Source organism: Montipora capricornis, chromosome 1 (assembly GCF_036669925.1).
Source record: "Montipora capricornis isolate CH-2021 chromosome 1, ASM3666992v2, whole genome shotgun sequence".
NCBI lineage: Eukaryota > Metazoa > Cnidaria > Anthozoa > Scleractinia > Acroporidae > Montipora > Montipora capricornis.
The window spans coordinates 23642689-23660188 of record NC_090883.1 but is presented as its reverse complement, the minus strand read 5'-3'; the positions used below and the strand labels follow the sequence as shown (position 1 = coordinate 23660188).

Here is a 17500-nt window from a genome sequence, read left to right as displayed (position 1 = left end):
ATGCATGTGGTCCAGGGCCTTAATGTTTTAAATGACTACGTAGAGAATCAGACGTTGCTCCTCGAGCTACCAGACTGGGTCATTTCGCGATGGAATCGAGAAGCCAATAAGCATCTGAGAGAAGATAATACTTATCCAGGCTTCAAGATGTTTGTTACCTTCGTCATTACAGAAGCTGACTTAGCATGATAATGTACGTAAGGGACAAAGAACCAAAGATTTGTTAAGACAAATGAAGAAGATTCTAAGGAATCAAGTGGAATAGAAAAACAGCAGCTCTCAAATGTACCTTCTGTAAGAAGACACATCATCAGTTAGATGGATGTTCAAAGTTCAAGTTCGAAACACTGGTCACTAGGATGGCGTTCGTCAAAGAAAACAGATTGTGTTTTGGATGCTTAAAGAAGGGTCATTCATCTAAAGATTGTCGAAGTAGGTTAACTTGCCATAATTGTAACAAGAAACATCCTACCTGTCTCCACAAAGATAGAAGTATTCAAGTTAAGAAAGAAGAAAGAAAAGTAGGTGACTCTGCATGTGTTCCTGAGTCAACTTCATGCGCCTTACAAGGGGTCTCAAATACCAGTACATCAATAATAGTTCCTGTCTGGCTATCAGCAAGTTCCAGACCCGGCAAAGAAGTGTTGGTGTACGCCATGTTACACAACCAAAGTGACGCCACATTTGTCCTGGATGACGCCTGTAGTGAACTCAATGCTGAGGCATAGCCGACGACACACCAGCATCACAAGTCAAGAAGAACTTGTCAGCAGCCAAAGGGTAAAGGTTCTGCAAGTCTGAGGGTACAATACCAACCTCAAGATTCCTATTCCTATTGCTTACACAAGGACAATGATTCCGCCCGATGAAAGTGACATACCCACTAAATCAGTTGCCAAGAAATGGGATCATCTACGCCCAATAGAAAACGAAATGCAAGATCTCTTGGACTGCAACGTTGGATTGCTGATCGGATGATTGTTCTCAAGCACTGTTCCCAAGAGAAGTTATCGCTGGCAAATCAAGCGAACCATATGGGAGATCAAGACAGATCTCGGTTGGAGCTTAGTAGGTACCAGTAATGCGAAGAGTGAGAGATCCCTTTGCCACAGAGTTGCTGTAAAGGAAGTACCTGTTGTAACAATGAAGGACATTGTAAGAGTCCTCGAGTCTGACTTTAAGGAGCACAAGGATTCTAAGATGACGGCCCAGAAAGATCTGCAGTTCCTTAAGATCATGGAAGAAAATATTAAGAAAACTGAAGATGGACACTATGAGATGCTGCTGCCATTCAAGAAACGGCCACTTTTGCCCTATAACTACAATTGTCTACTGCAGTCACCTGACTTGAGTTCCTAAAACGAAGATTTCGTAAAGATACGAAGTACCAAGAAGATTACATCAAGTTTATGAATGAAGTTTTGAGCAGAGGAGATGCTGATGAAGCTCCAGTCGTCAATGAAGGAGTAAAGAGGTACATACCGCATCACGGCGTCTACCATCCAAAGAAGAAGAAGATCAAAGTGGTGTTTGACTGCTCAGCGAAATTTAAGGGAACCTCTCTGAATGAACATTTGCTCAGTGGACCTGACTTGACCAACAGTTTGATCGGTGTCCTGTGCTGGTTCAGGAAGTATTCGCACGCTGTTACATGTGAAGTAGAGAAAATGTTCCATCAGTTTATTGTTCACGAAGAAGATTGAGATTACCTTCGCTTTCTCTGGTGGCCAAACGGTGACATAAGCCAGTGTCCTAAGGAATACACAATGAAAGTCCACCTGTTCGGAGCAATCTCGTCACCAGGTTGTGCAAGCTATGGTCTGAAGCACATGGCAAATGAAGACAAGGAAATATACCCTTCAGCAGCTCAGTTTATCATGCATAACTTTTATGTAGACGAAGGACTGGCCAGTGTGGAATTGTTTGATGAAGTATGTCTCGTTAACAGAGCTTGAGAAATATGCAAGAGAGGTGGTGTTCGTCTGCACAAGTTTATCTCAAACGATCTTGCCGTCATTGAATCTATAACTGAAAGTGAGAGAGCTGCAGACGTCAAGTTAGACATACCGTCTGAACAGCCTCCGATAGAAAGAGTTCTTGGTGTGCAATCCCCATGGTTTCCCTGGCCCCTTTGATGCTACGAGCAAAGAGAATCCTGCATGGAGTTTGTGAGAAGGGCCTCGACTGGGACGATCCTCTATCAGAAGACGTCCAGCCACACTGGGAGCAATGGAAGTCAGACCTAGCCCTCTTACGATTAACAGATGGAGCTGTAAATAACAAGATGCTTCGACAAAAAGAACATGGGTAAGAGAAAGACCTACGAATTGCACAACTTCGCAGATGCTAGCACATACGGGTACGGACAGTGCGCATACCTAAGTGTAAGGGACGAAAATGACAACGTAAACGTAACATTGGTGATGGGCAAATCTCGTGTTGCTCCTTCAAAGATAATTACTGTAATTCCAAGACTTGAGCTTACAGCAGCGGTTGTTTCAGCCAAGGTTGGTGCGATGCTGCAGGAAGAACTTAACTCAAAGGTAGTACTTGGATACAGAAAGTGAATCATCAAGGGAAAGGAATGACCATGAATGAGATCCGCTCTAATGGACTATGGATTGTAAATCTCTCTGCTGCAGTATCGTCCCACATCTATAGATGTGTACAATGGAGACGTCAAAGACGGCCAACCAAAGGTCAGAAGATGGCGGATCTGCCCACGGAAAGAGTAGAGATCACCCCTCCCTTTACCCAGTGTGGTATGGACTGCTTCGGACCATTCACAGTCAGAGAAGACCGCAAAGATTTGAAGAGGTATGCAGTAATATTTACTTGCATGAGTTCACATGCAGTTCATATTGAAGAATTAGATGACATGACAACAGACATCTTTATAAATGCATTAAGATGCTTCATGGCCATCCGAGGACCAGTTCGACAGCGGAGGTCTGATCAAGGAACAAACTTTGTGGGAACAAGGAAAGAACTAGCAAGTGCCCTCAAAGAGTTAGATAATGACAGGATTCGATCTCGTTAATTGGAAAATGCTTGCGATTTCGTCATGAATGTTCCCTACTCCAGTCACTGGGGAGGAGTATGGGAAAGGCAGATGAGAACAAGCAAAAGCATCTTGAACACTGTTTTCAGCCAGTATAAAAGACGCCTTGATACATACCTTCCTTTACGAAGCTATGGCTATTATCAACAATCGACCATTGACCCACCAATGTCTGAACGATCCGAAGAGTTTGGAACCTTTAACTCCGAACCATCTTTTGACGATGAAGACCAAAATACTGCCCCCACTTCCTGGAAACTTTTTCCGTGAAACTCTCTACGCTCGGAAATGGTGGCGACGGTTTCAGTACCTAGCGGAGCAGTTTTGGAGTAGATGGCGAAAAGAGTATCTCCTCGACGTAAATGCGACACAGACATGGTTAGTGCTGAAAAAGAATCTGAAGATTGGAGGTATTGTGATATTCCAGGAAGAAGCCCCAAGAAATGAGTGGCCCCTTGGCAAGATCGTGGCTGTAACGCCTGACCAACAAGGCCTTGTTTAGTCAGTCAGGATCAAGCTAGCAGTCCGAAATGTTGACATGGAAGGAAGCTCTTCCCAACATTCGATCATTGAACGACCTGTGCAGAAGGTGGTTCTCCTCCTGGATGGAATGAACTAGGGCAGTGTCAGTATCTTGACTCACGCCATTGATGTTTAACGGTTCAAGTGGAAATTATTCACGATTTTTCCTATTGATTTGATTGATAGTGAATGCACTAATTGTGAACTACTCAAGATTAGCGGATCATGGAAATCAGAAAATCCTTAATAATTTGTTGGGAGTGTAACGACCGTTAAGTAATTTATCATAACAAGCCTTTTTGCTTATGGTTTTGCGTTTTAGATTATTAAGTTGCCTTTCGAGTCTTTCCATTATTGTCCACCAAAGGAGCGTAAAGATCCTTTAGCAGGATGCGCGAGCTAGAATTATGCCATATTTGTAGATATGATGCAGCTTTTTCATGCGACAGTAATCGCGACATTTCTTCGCAAGGAAGTAACTTACGTTGTTTTTTGTTGACATAAGTGAAGCAAGTCAACGCCGAAGTTCGTTTTTCAGCTTCAAGTTTTCTCAAGTTTCTTCAAGTTTCCAGCCTCAAGTTTCAACAAGTTTTTTCAAGTGTTTGACATTTTTCAGTGATTGCAAGGGCAGCACCAAGGTAATTATTTTGCCTCTGCATAACTAGTTTTAGCTTACACGATTCTTTAGCCGTGCTGCTTTATCGTTAACTTTGCTGTAATCGTGCGTAGCGTTTTTATGAAGTTTCTTTTTCTCTGTTTTTATCTTTGTTCAGAAGATGTAATTTTGACCTTTCTGTGTAACCAAACATTAATTTGTCTGTAGTGTAATTTCACTTGTAAGTTCTTACCTCATTACGATACGACTTTGTAATTTTGTGCGAACCTTTTTTCAGTTCTCACGGTGTTAATAAACCTTAACATCAGTTTGCGGACGTTGTTAACATAATCACTGGAACTATAGTCGGTGTGCCATTCCTTGGTAAAAGCATTAAAAATAATGCGTCACTGCGAGATTAATTGATCAAAGGCAAAATGTATAATTTTCCTAATTATGATGCAGGATATGTTGGCTTTAGGGCCACGTTACAGCCTTAAGTTACCATGGCGGCCTTGCTATCATATATTTTTAGAATCTTCTCACGATGACCTTTAATTTGATGTATGGTAGCCATTGCCCCTTTGAGTGGTACTAATCCGCCATTTTTTGCCAATTGGCTCATGGACTATTTGGTTACAGTTTAGAATTCAGCCAATCATAATTCAAGAAAATGTGTTTTGTAAGTTAGGTATTTGTTTTTAAGTTGTCAGAGTAGCTCGTCACATGCCTGTGGTAACTGAGTGAAATAGCCAGTGTCAAAAATACCATTATGCTCTTTGTGTGTCCCTCCAAAATTTTGCTTAAGAATTGTTTCCAGTTTCTCGTGGGACCATTATAAGTCCCAAGAGAAATAAAAACAATGTCTGTGCAAAATGTTGGAGGAACAAACAAAGAGCATTGTGGTATTTTTAATACTGGCTATTTCACTCAGTTACCACAGGCATTGTGATGAGCTACTCTGACAACTTAAAAACAAATACCTAACTTACAAAACACATTTTCTTGAATTATGATTGGATGAGTTCTAAAGTGTAACCAAATAGTCTATGAGCTAAGCGACAAAAAATTTTTCACAGTGGCTAATACACCAGTCGAATAAAAATAATGGTTAAAACTCAGTTGGCTTTGTTGATTGAGGCTAGTTCGATAGCTATACTGGGATTTCAATTGTTTACAAAAGCTTGAATGTGTTGACCCAGAATGATAGGTATTACAGTGTAAATACTTTGGATTTTTATTTTGGGTTTCATGTGAGTCAGTCCAGAGTTAAATTTAAAGTCCGTGTGAACACAACACTGTTCGGAACAACTTGTCTTTGCCCATAGTACTGCTGACATTGATCTTGAAGTCTGATATCAAATCATGTAGTGAACCTATGGATAATCATTATCAATCACCTTTTACAATAACAACATTTATTTTAGGTCCACTCAAAAACCCCTTTGCTGCAACTGGCAGGTCTAAAACACAGGTCATGTCACTGTGCTACAAGTGAGTAAACAACACCAAAATTGTCTTCTAGGCCTAATTACTGTACAAAAGTGTTGCTTCAGGTCTAGGGGAAACTTTTGGTGTAGTTTCTCAACATTTGAGCAAGGACTTTTAGTCTTGACCTGTGGAATGTGACCTGTGTTTTAGACGCTCCCCCGACTGGGGAGCATGTACTTGTAGGTCCACTAAAAAACTACCGTATTTACCCGTGTATAAGTCAACCCCCCATTTTTTATGGCAAAAAAAGCAATTTCTTAATTTCTTTGCTAAATGTTCATCGGATACTAATCTGGTATTCTTCGATTTCTGGAACTGTGGATACACAAAAAAAATGAGGGCCTCAAGCGCTGAATAGTTTAGTGGTTAAGCAGTTGTTGTATATGCGGGCATTTTGTCCTTGAGTTTCAAAAAAGTTCTCAGAAAATCGAACATGGAAACCTCAAACTAACCTATTTTGTTGTTCAGGGATAAAGGGCTTTAGAGGATAAGCACAACATCACAGAAGCTCGAGTCAATCTTTGAAAATGACTTTAATTGGTCTTTGATTTATAATATCTCACATGACAAAAAAAAACAAAAAACTCATAAACCAAACAGCATGAAGTTTGCAAAAGCATTTAAATCAGCCAGGTTTGAATACAGAATAAAAAACAATCATTACCAACCAGCATTTCCAGGCAACGCAAGTGACGATGCTTGCACGCAAACATGAGATACTGCGCCAGGTTACTAAGAATAGAATGGAATGGAATGGAATGGAATGGAATGGAATAGAATAGAATAGAATAGAATCTTTATTTATACACGATAGGAGTTAAAGCTAAAAAGCTTGTGGGGTCGTGTACTTAAAGTAATTACATTTCTAAAAACATGATTTCACTCCATTAAGCACAGTGAACTGCATTCTTCCACTCAAGTAGTCCTAATTAATCCAATCTAGTAACACTCCCGTGATACCGAAAATTATATTCCAGCTTTTTCACTAAGATTCCATGTGATACGCTGTCAAGCGCTTTTCTGAAGTCCACAAAGGCTACAGCGACAACATTACCGGAGTCTAAAGCTCTCCTCCATATTTCTGTCAGATGTACAAGGAGGAGCTCAGTCGAGTAGCCTCCTCGGTAGGCCCATTGCTTCTCTGTAATTAAACTGATTGTGAACAAAAGCATGCTGCACCAGTCTATCTTTTATTTCTGCTTCTAGGATCTTACTAGGTACGCTTAAAAGGGAGACAGGTCGATAATTTCCACAGTCTGTTTCATCATCCTTTTTAAAAAGCGGAGTTAATTGAACAGTCTTCCACAAGGAAGAAACAATTATTTTTTCAATGCTGTAATTATAAAGGTTGACTAATGCTGGTACAATGGCCTTTCCTGCCAATTTCAGAAGTTTGGGGCAGATGTCATCAGGTCCAACGGACTTATTGGTCTTAAGTCTATTTATCTTTTCTTCAACAGAACGGTTTGTAATTGAAACAGGACTTTTAGGTGACGATATAGAGGTGACACTAACTGACGTGTTACCATCTACTAAAGCGGGCTGCTGTGGCATTGGCAGTGATTTAATTAATTTCTCGCCGATCTCGGAAAAATATGCTTTCATCATTTGTGCTTTTTCCTTATCCATTAAAGCAAAACTGCTGTCGGTTCTCTTAAGGGGACCAATTGTTCTGTTGCGTGCTGAGCGATTTGTAGCTTTGTTAATTAAGTTCCAGTAAGCACTGGATTTCTTTACTTCTTCGAACATATTCGTAAAGTATGATGCTTTGGCTCTACGCAAGGCTGACGTGACTGCATTTCCAGCTTTCTTGTATGCTGACCACAGTTCAGGGCATTTGGTGCTGACTGCTGCTTTGAAAATCTTGTATCTTTTATTAATCTTGTAGCGGATTTCGTTTGTTATCCAAGGAGCCGATTTACTTCTGATCTTAACTTCTTTCTGGGCGACGTGTTCGTCACAAATTCCGTTAAACAAGGTTTGCCATGCCCAAAGGAAATCATCTGGCTCTTCAAAGACTAACGCAATATGGAAAGGAGCAGATTCAATGTCCTGCCTGAAATTTTCAGCGTCAAATTTCCTGTAATCTCTTGTTTTGATGTACTTCGGTGGCGGCCTTTTATTCTTTTTTATGCTTCATCGTTGCGTAAACCATATTGTGGTGTGAAATTCCCAAAGGAAAAACACCACACTAATTGCCCATAGGATCAGTTCTTGTTGTGACAATTAGATCTAACAAAGTACTCGTTGTTAGTGCTTCTCTAGTATTTGCATTTACTACATTTTGCATATTAAACGTTTCGAAAATAGAGCGTAGTTTTCTGGTGTTAGGACAATGTTCCGATTCCGTCTTAAAGTCGCAGTTGAAGTCCCCGAGTAGCACAGTATTAGACGGTTTCAGCCAAGCTTTTTCTAAGGTGGAACTAATGAGATCGAAGAATTCACTAGCGTCTGGCGGTCTGTAGATTACTGCAAACAACACAGAAGAACTTGGGAATTTGACTTGCAGCCACTCTGCTTCGATATTTTTTGTGAGAAGATCTTTACGATGAGTAGCGTGCAAATGCTCCCCGTAATGTAATAAGCATCCTCCTCTTTGACGAGCCTTCCTATCTAATCTTACGAACTCCATTCCGGGAATTAATATTTCCGTATCAGGCACCTTTTTATCAAGATGTGTCTCAGTGATTGCAGGAATTTCAAATTTACACAATTGTTGGAGGCATCTAAGTTCCTCAATCTTGTTCCTTAGACCACACACATTCAAGTGCGCTAATCTGACATCTCTATTAGAAGTGCCATATTCCAACTGTTTCACAAAATCAGATAGGCCATCACTACAGTTCGTCCTTTTTTCCGCATCCTGTCCTAAGTGAACTGAGTCTTCGAAACTGTTATCTGCAGTTATCTGATTTCCGAACAAATCGAATTCAATCGAACAAATCGAACGCAATTGAACTCAATCCATCTGATCGAGCACAATTTATTGATTGAGTTCGATTGGCTCTGCTAAACCTATACAAAGCAAGCCCAAAGCAAACCCATCAAAGCAGGTTTTTCTTGTGCTTTGTTACAATTTATTCAATAACAGAAACCCCATTTATAAACTGTCCACGGCAGTTAGGAGAGCAGAACAGAACAAAGCTATCATTATTCCCACGCGCGTATTCCGAAATTGTCGTACCCTTTCCTTTTTTAGCTAACTTACAATTTCGGAATGAGAAATCGAAGGGTTACTTTTATGCAAAAATACAAGCAAATTACTAACTGCAACACAGGCAACGGCACACAGTAGATGAATGATTAAGAAAAATATCTTACTAACAATATACATGATTCTCTCAAATTCATCTTGGACAATTAACAGTGACCAAGAGAGTAAGAGGTGAATGAGCGCCAGTATATTGGACGTTTGGGAGCATCTTACTGCCATGATAGAAAGGATAAATAGTAAATGCAACAGTAAATTATTTTTCTCCTCAGGTCAAAATCAAAGTAAATGATCAGATGTTCGTGTACATTTATTTCTTGAGTGCCAAGAGTTATCTTGCCCCGCGCTCTTAAGAGTGTACTGCTTGAGGATGACAAACCATTGTTCTCGTGGAAAAAAGGAGAGCTGATTGAATTCTCTGGTACCTCACGTAGTTCATCTGAATGTAAATTCACTGAATCGGTAGAAGTAACAGTGACAAGTCAATTATCGTCACAAGTGTCATTTTGCATTTGTCTGGCCTGTGTTACTTTTTCAATTAGTTTTGCATCTGAAGCCATTTCTGCGTAATATTTTCGGTTACGAAAAACACGTGCGCTTCACTCCGGACTGAAGTAACTCGTGCTTCCAAGATCTGGTTAGGGATTTTCAAAGCCTGTTTGGCACAAATCACGAGTTCGAAAATCGAACGTTCGATTGAGCTCGATTGATTTTTTTTCTTTTCGGTGAGTTCGATTTCGTTCGATTGCCGAACTCAATCGAACTCAATCCATGGATTGAGTTTGATTGAGTTCGATTTACTTTGCCGGTTTATTTGAAGAAACAGAAATGCCTTTCTGAGCTTTCCGCCTTTGGTAACCAAAAAGTTCCGGTGTCTATTTCATATTTGTGCTAGTGAGTATCTTCAACAGTTAGAGTTGGACAAATCCTTTTTCATTTCAACTGGAATTGCTTTTGTCGCCAGATAAAAAGCCAACCTTTTCCACTGTGTTCGTTATGCCCAAGACAACATTATTATGTTAATTTTGAATAAATTATTTAGCTGCAACTTGGCTCTAAATCTTTGACCCGTATATAAGTTGAGGGCGATTTTTGGAGCTTCTTTTGAGGCCATAAAAGGTCGACTTATACACGGGTAAATACGGTATCTACATTGTACGTTTGTATGTCCCCTTTAACAACATCTAGGTCCATTCAAAATTGAAATTGAAATTAATAAATGTCATGTAACAATACCATTACAGGTCTCCGTTAGCTCTACTCACAGCTGTACTTTACCACTTTGCAGAATCCATGTTGTTTTTGGTCATGTCTTACAAGGTCAGGAGGTGGTATTACAAATTGAAAACCAAAGCGTCGATGATAAGAGCAGACCTCTCAATGACGTAAAGATTGGCAACTGTGGGGAACTTATTCCTAAAACAAAGGCCAAAGGTACAAGGCATTAGTGCTTTATTATCACATGGTTTAACTTCAATAATAGTGACCTTTAAATTTCAGTAGCAGAATAACGATGACCGCGGACATCATTTACATTGTAATCTGTGAGTAGGTGCACTTTGATCAGAGGAAGTTTTTTTTTTTTTCAATTTTTATTGCTCTAAAAGAAATCTAATATTGACGTGTGGGTTTTCGACGAAAGAGCTGACTGATACATACATACATACATACACACATACATACATACATACATACATATTTAATAATCCTAGAAGTCGTGAGACCTCGCAATTATTGGACAATTTTATTGTCACTTTTTGATACTATTGTAGTCTGCTATGAGCTTAGGAATGCTCATTAGGCCGGCGCTTATCTCTGGTTTCCGTAGCATGAAGTGTCTAGGAGTATTTCTACTCCCACCTCGATGAGATGCTAGTCCATCGTAGGGTTACCCCCAGCATTTTCGCTGGTACCCATTTATATACCTGGGTGGAGAGAGGCCCCGTGAGAGTCAAGTGTCTTCCCCAAGCACACAAAGCAATGTCCCCGGCCAGGCCCCCAACCTGGACCACTCGATCCGGAGTCGAGCACTCTAACCATGAGATCACCGCGCCTCCCATGCACCATATTATTGTAGACGCCAGAAAAATTCAGGCGGCTTCAAGCGGGATACGAACCCATGACCTCTGCAATGCCGGTGCAATACTCTCCAATTGAACTATGAAGCCACACATTTAGCAGCAGATCAATTTGTTGGAGTATGTGTTCCCTGGAAAGGATTGATGAATGAAAGAAATTTAATTTTGAAGAGTGGGTTTTCGCCAAACGAACTGAGTGATCCTCGCACTTACTGGACAATTTAAGCAAAATTACATACCTTTCATTCATCAGTATATTTTGAATTTTGATCTTGCCAATTTTTAAATCGTTTTGTCTCATCCCTTTGGGAAATATTATTCATTATCATTAATTTTGCATTAATTGTGTTATTTTGTATCATTCTAGCAGCAGAAAAGAAATCTGAAAAGAAAAAAGCCAAGAGGAAGCACGACTTTGATGCCAGTTCAAGTTCTGATTCCAGCTCAAACACGGATACAGAATCAGAGAGTTCTTCTTCTTCTTCTTCGTCTTCTGATGAATCCGTGAAAAAGAAACGAACTAGGAAGAAAAAGAAGATGAAAAGACAAAAACAGAGAGAGATTGTGAAGATGAAGAAGAAGAAGGAGGAGGAGGAGGAAAAGAAAGCAAAGAAGACAAAGAAGACAGACATCAATAACAGGCAAGTCATTTGGCAGAAGTGGGTTTAAAGTTTTGACTCCAGTCAAGTATTGATTTAAAATCTACAGTTAACTTAGACATTCCTTGAAATTTCCTCATAATACTCGCACTTTACTTGGGTAACAGTTAGAACTGCATTTGTGCGTCTCATCTCCTATCCTCCGTATCATTTTCTTAATGCTCCCAATGAAATACTGTTACAATTCCTCTCATTTCTAGTGAACATCTAATTGAGCAATTACTCTATTTACAATCAGAGCTCTTTAAACGGTATAGTACAGTACCGCACAGAAATACGTTCACCGAAAAACGCCCATAAAACGCGTACACTTATACGCGTATGTGCGTAAAACCATACGGGTATCCGCGCATAAATATACGTGGATATGCACATACCGATATATCGTTGTCAAACGTTGTTGGGAAGGTTGAGTGCATCTTTTCACTTCACTTCGCACCTAATTCGATTATTCTAGCTATTGGCTGTACTATTTGTGAAATACCATGCTCTTGTGGCCCCCTTTCCCCCATATTCAATGTTGAGGTTTTTCCTGCAAGAAAAGTCACCATTTTTTTCCCAGGAAAATCCAACATTGATATGGGGGAGGGAGGTTATCTCTAAAGTGATGCTACCTTCCCAACACTTTTGCCCATGATTGTAGCTTATTGTTTTGCTATTGTTGGAGAGTAATCGTTCTAAGGAATATGACAGCACTAAAATAGTGCACGACTACGAAGTACAGTACGTGACGGACCCACACACGGATGTTTTTTTCATCGATAAACATGCAGCGCTTGGAAATTGTTCGATTTACCTCGCCTGCTAATGCATAAATGAATATGATACTCGTTGTTAAGAATTCTTCAATTTGAATGGTGTTGCGACATATCCTGTCACGACTACCTCTTTGTTGCGAGTCGAATGACTACTACTATGTCGTGCTGTTAACATCATTAACTTGAAATGAGGTCCTTATATATATAGGTATGAGACCATCAAAACTATAGGTTGGTCTTGAAGTACCCACGTATGACTCCCAAGTGTGGGAATCGAACCCGGGACACATTGGTATGAGGCGAATGCTCTCACCATTGCGCCATCCCTTCTCCATTTTATAAGTATAGGCAACGCAAGTGGCACATCAAATGCATCCGTTAATTTAGTTCAAAACATTTGACCGCACTGAAGTTGATGACGAAGCGTTTAAATAGTGTCATTAACAGGCTGAATTGTGGAAATGTAGATCTCAACAATAATAACTTCATATGATCAGAACCGTGATCTTTCCTTACTTAACATTCTGTAAGAGAACCTCCTGCTAGAAGCCGGTCCTCTGAACGGGTCAACAGAAGAATGCTCCCTTTCGAAGGTGGTGATGTCACACTATTTTCGGTAATTTCATGCCACGCAAAATGGTCATAAAATAGAATGGAAATTCGCAATAACTACTTATAACAGTTGGACAACTCAAAAGGAATACAACAAAGCTAAAGCGACTCGTGTACGTATGTACAAAACAGGACGAGACTGCACCAAAAACGCTTGATTAACTCCAGATATCCTGAACGCCCTAAACTACAATGACATAACTTTGTTGAGCGTAAACCCCCAAAGGTACCTGCTGATATGGGTGTAAGAAAAACAAACAAACAAACAACAAACAGAAAAGCGAATAAGGAATGGAAGTTTTTTGGTTTTTACCTTTATAATTCTTATTTTTTAAGATGTTATTAAATGCAATCACCCGCTAAAATCTTAAACTTGTGATTTTATGAAATGAGCATGACCAGTCAATTTGGATTAGCTACAAGAGAAAATGAGGGGACAGAGAGGGAGGCTCCCGGTCCAGCCCTTGGGATATGTCATGTCCACGAAAGTTAATTTTTAGATGAGCGGAAGTCTTTGTTCTAGCCGAAGTCTGGCTTCCGAGACGTGCGCATGCAGGCCAACCTCGGTCTGATGTTTGAAAGAAAAGCAAACATTTCATGTAATTCATCAGCCTTCCATGTGCGCCGCCATTTCCTCTTTTCACTAAGAACCTGAGAGCGAGGCAAGACTGCATGCGGACGTCACGGAAGACAGACTTCCGCTCGTCTAAAAATAACTTTCGTGAACTTGACATATCCCGGCCAACGCCCTGAGCCTCCCTCTCTGTCCCCTCATTTTCACTTGTTAGCTAGCAATAATGGACCATGAAATAAGAAAAATGTAAATTAAAGTACATAACAGGATGCTCGAATATGGCAAGTATCGGTGGGTGTTAAGCATTTTTTTGGTAAAATAATTAATTCATATGACAAGCATTGTAGCTCCTTTAGAACTCCCAAGTGATTTCCCTTTGACAAGTAAAATCGTCTGGCATTTGACAGAGTAAAATCTGTAAGTACCACTTTACGGAGGGAGTGTTAAAGGCGACAAAAATCACTTATGTCCAGGTTTGACCCTAATTAGATGCACGCCCAATTTTGACATCCAACACAAAGTGTCCATTTAAGTCTAAGCATTTGCTACCTATTTTCAACAATAAGGTAAGGGTAAAGGTTAGCGTTATTTTTAGCTTTGGGTAAATGCAGCAGTTAATCTTCACTTAAAGAGCAGCATTTGGGGGACACTTTGTGACATAAATTGTCTGTATTCTGAGACACAAGTGATGTTGAAGTTGGCTAGAAGAGCAAGGGGACACTTCGTGACGCTTATTGAAATCCGCGTGCATCTAATTAGGGTCAAGCCTGGACATATCATCGGAGAGTTTTTTTTTGTCAGGGCACATTCCCATGGTTACGGCCAACTTCTGAATGGATTCCAAGGAATTTCTGGCCCTTTTAAATTCTCCTTTAATACTTAATTCTGTCGTTATTCAGTACTACGCGGTCAACTTACACGTTCAATTGCCATGAAATGAGATCTAAAATACCCATAGCCCTTGTCTTGCACAGCTGTAGCTCAGTCAGCGGAGCAACAGGGATCTAATCTGAAGATCAAATATTCAATTCTCACCCTGGTGAGAGGTGTTTCTCTGTCATATTGTGCAGACCCATTAAATTTTCTTGACATGCACTAACTCACAGATGGATTTCGTTCGATATCTAGCACTGCAAATAATCTTTACGTTTACAACAGGATTAACGAAATCATCGTAGATTTACACAACATTATTTTTTTGACTCAAGAAAGAGCAAGTCACCTTCAGGATACAAAGGCAAACCTGATGACTTTTCACCAAGAAAGGATTGGGTATGTACATTTAAATTGAATCTTATCATTCATAATAATTATTTCTTTGTTTCTGATTGTCTGAGATCCGCTGAAAAATAATTAGCAACCGTAGCCAACGAAAGAACTGATAGTTTTCCTATTTCGGATCCAGACAAATCGTTTTGACCAACTCCCAACTACATTGAGAGCTAATTTGGTAGAGCGCTGCACCGGTATTGCTGAGGTCGTGAGTTTGAATCCCGTTCAAGTCTGAATTCTTCAAACTTTACTTTCGTTACTGCTCAAGTAACGTTTATTACTGATATGATCTACCAAATGTATGACTTTCATATATTAACTCTTGTCACATTTCAATTTTGTAAACAACAGTCCATGTTAACTGTTGAGACCTCTTGAAAACTGGAAAGTCGTTATGACACGTTACTGGGAGCAGGGCTAGGCGCAGTGGTGAGAGCACTCGCCTCCCACCAACCAGACTTGCATGGAGTCAAATGTGGGTCGAGTTTGTTTGTTCTCTACTCTGCCGCGAGAGATTTTTCTCTGCGTACTCCAATTTTCTTATCGTCAAAACCCCACGTTTCATTTGATCTCAGTTAAATTTATTTGATTTCAATGTACATTTACTATGAAGTAAGAGCTGGATTAGGGCCAAGAGACTAGTTTTGAGCACTAATGCTATTTCACTCAGCTAGGCTGAAACTCAATCATTACTTTAGCATCATAATTGACGGTGTAAATATTGAACAGGTTCCACTACCTAGAACTTACATTGTAGTTTTCATTCCGACATGAATTGGAACAAAAATATTCACTGAACTTTGATGAGAGCTGTCCAAGATCCGTGGTGTACAATCCAAAATTGGCATCTAACTGAACACCGACATTCTTCTTCTGCTGTAATTCAGTTTAATTTACCCTTTTGTATAGGGAAGATATCTGCTTTTGTCATTCAAATTTGGCAACCACAGGAACAAAAGAACCTTTGTTTTGTCCGCCGATGAGGCTCTGGTTGGCTCATTAATGACAATGGTGACGTCAACTTTATCTTCCCTATACTGTGAAATTCAAATATGGGGCCTTACATATGCAACTGATTTTAAACCTAGGATGCTTTTTCAAAAGCGGTAGACCTACAAGAATCGTGTCTTCTTCCAGTATAAAAATCTCTTAGTGAGCCGTTGTTTAAGACCTCCCATATATTGAAGGTTGAGGATATTATTAATCCTATACTAAATGTGGAGGCCCCCGTACGAAACGTACGACCTTAACGCAGCGCTGCTTTAGCGACTGACCAGCGTTGCCCTTACATCAGCAGAAAGGTTGCATGATGGCTGCATCGATAGCACTGCGGGAGTTTCGAAAAATGACTGCGCGTAAGACATCTCAAAGACATCTCAAAGTCACTTAAGGGACTGTGCAATAATTATCAGGAAGGGGGGTCCTAAAATGAGCTTCACCAAAGGAAAAATTAGAAAGGTCCCCCCTCCAGCAGCGTCAAGATTAGCTCTGACCCCCCCTCACGTTCTCTCAAAATTATGATGTGCCCCCCCCCCCCCTCTCTAACCCGTACCTTTATTCACCGTACTGCAACGCATTCCACTGCGTCGTCAGGGATGAAGAGCACCTCGAAACTTTGTTCTTCATAATCGTCAATTTCCGAATCGTCTGATTGTTCATTATCTTCTTGGTCTTCGGAACTTCTAGATTGCTGCTCATCGGGGTTTTCTTTACCTTGAGCTTCCCCAGCACCTAGAACACGAGCTACGAGTGCTGTTTTCCCTCCGCTGATGGGTAAACCGTGTTCCTTTAGGTAGAGTTGGAAAACGGTTTATTTATTCATTATCGAATTTGTGAAATTTAATTAAGACCCCCCTCAACTTACTTGAGAAATCTAATGTAGAGCCCCCCCCCCTCCTTTCCATTTGTTTTAACTTAAGGCCCCCCCTCTGGTTTTAGGGCCCCCCCCCCCCCTCCTGACAATTATTGCACAGTCCCTAAGCGCTGCAGCAGGGCCGTCGCTTGCTGCACTTGAAACAAACAACCTTTTAGCAGCGCTGCTTTTGCGACTCACCATCACTGCTCGAGGAGACTGTTTGCTAAGCACTGCAGGACTTCTGAATGGTGGCTGCATCGGTGATGCATTAGCGACCCTTTCGTTGCAGATGTGTTGCAAGAGAGCTGCTTTAATAGCTTCGCATTGTTTTAATGCTGCGGGAAGGATGTCGCGTGATGCGAGAGGTTTTTCCATCTTGGTCTAAGAAAAGGTACCTTGAGAAGCCTTTTAATTTAATGGCCACCAACAACAAGCTGATCAATCGAAAAATGGGTACAAGCAAAAGTATCAAGAATATCATTTAAATTTATTTTGCATAGCGGAGGAGTTACAGGCAAGCTATATAATGAGCTGTATAATGTACAAAAATATTCTACCCAAAGAGCTTCTTCACTGCTGCGTTGTTACATTATCGGGGTCATTAACTGATCATGATGCGAGCGGGATTCTTTAAAGCCGTCACGAAAGATGATATTGTTCACACAGATATCTGATTTAATACATTGCAGTTCTCTGATCATTTCATGTGTCTCTATAGGTAGCCCAAGCTCGATATATGAGTATCCGTACAGTACTATATTATACGAGAGTAGAAATATAAGGACTTGTATGGCTAAAACGGTTTGCCTCAA

The 17500-nt window shown here is 40.4% G+C and overlaps 2 protein-coding genes across 2 annotated transcripts in view; both read left to right on the top strand.

Annotated features, from left to right (window-relative positions):
* The window catches only part of LOC138060549 (uncharacterized), a 723-nt gene extending 534 nt beyond the window's left edge, over window positions 1-189 (top strand). Inside the window, exon 1 of the mRNA XM_068906376.1 lies at window positions 1-189. This exon is cut by the window's left edge and continues 534 nt beyond it. Coding sequence (XP_068762477.1) covers window positions 1-189 — 189 coding nt within the window.
* An 8812-nt stretch (window positions 190-9001) lies between these two features.
* Window positions 9002-17500, top strand: part of LOC138060541 (peptidyl-prolyl cis-trans isomerase G-like) — a 45428-nt gene continuing 36929 nt past the window's right edge. The window contains exons 1-4 of the mRNA XM_068906350.1: window positions 9002-9054; window positions 10169-10314; window positions 11326-11599; window positions 14770-14833. Of these exons, the coding sequence (XP_068762451.1) occupies window positions 9002-9054; window positions 10169-10314; window positions 11326-11599; window positions 14770-14833 (537 nt within the window). The remainder of the gene's footprint in view (window positions 9055-10168; window positions 10315-11325; window positions 11600-14769; window positions 14834-17500) is intronic.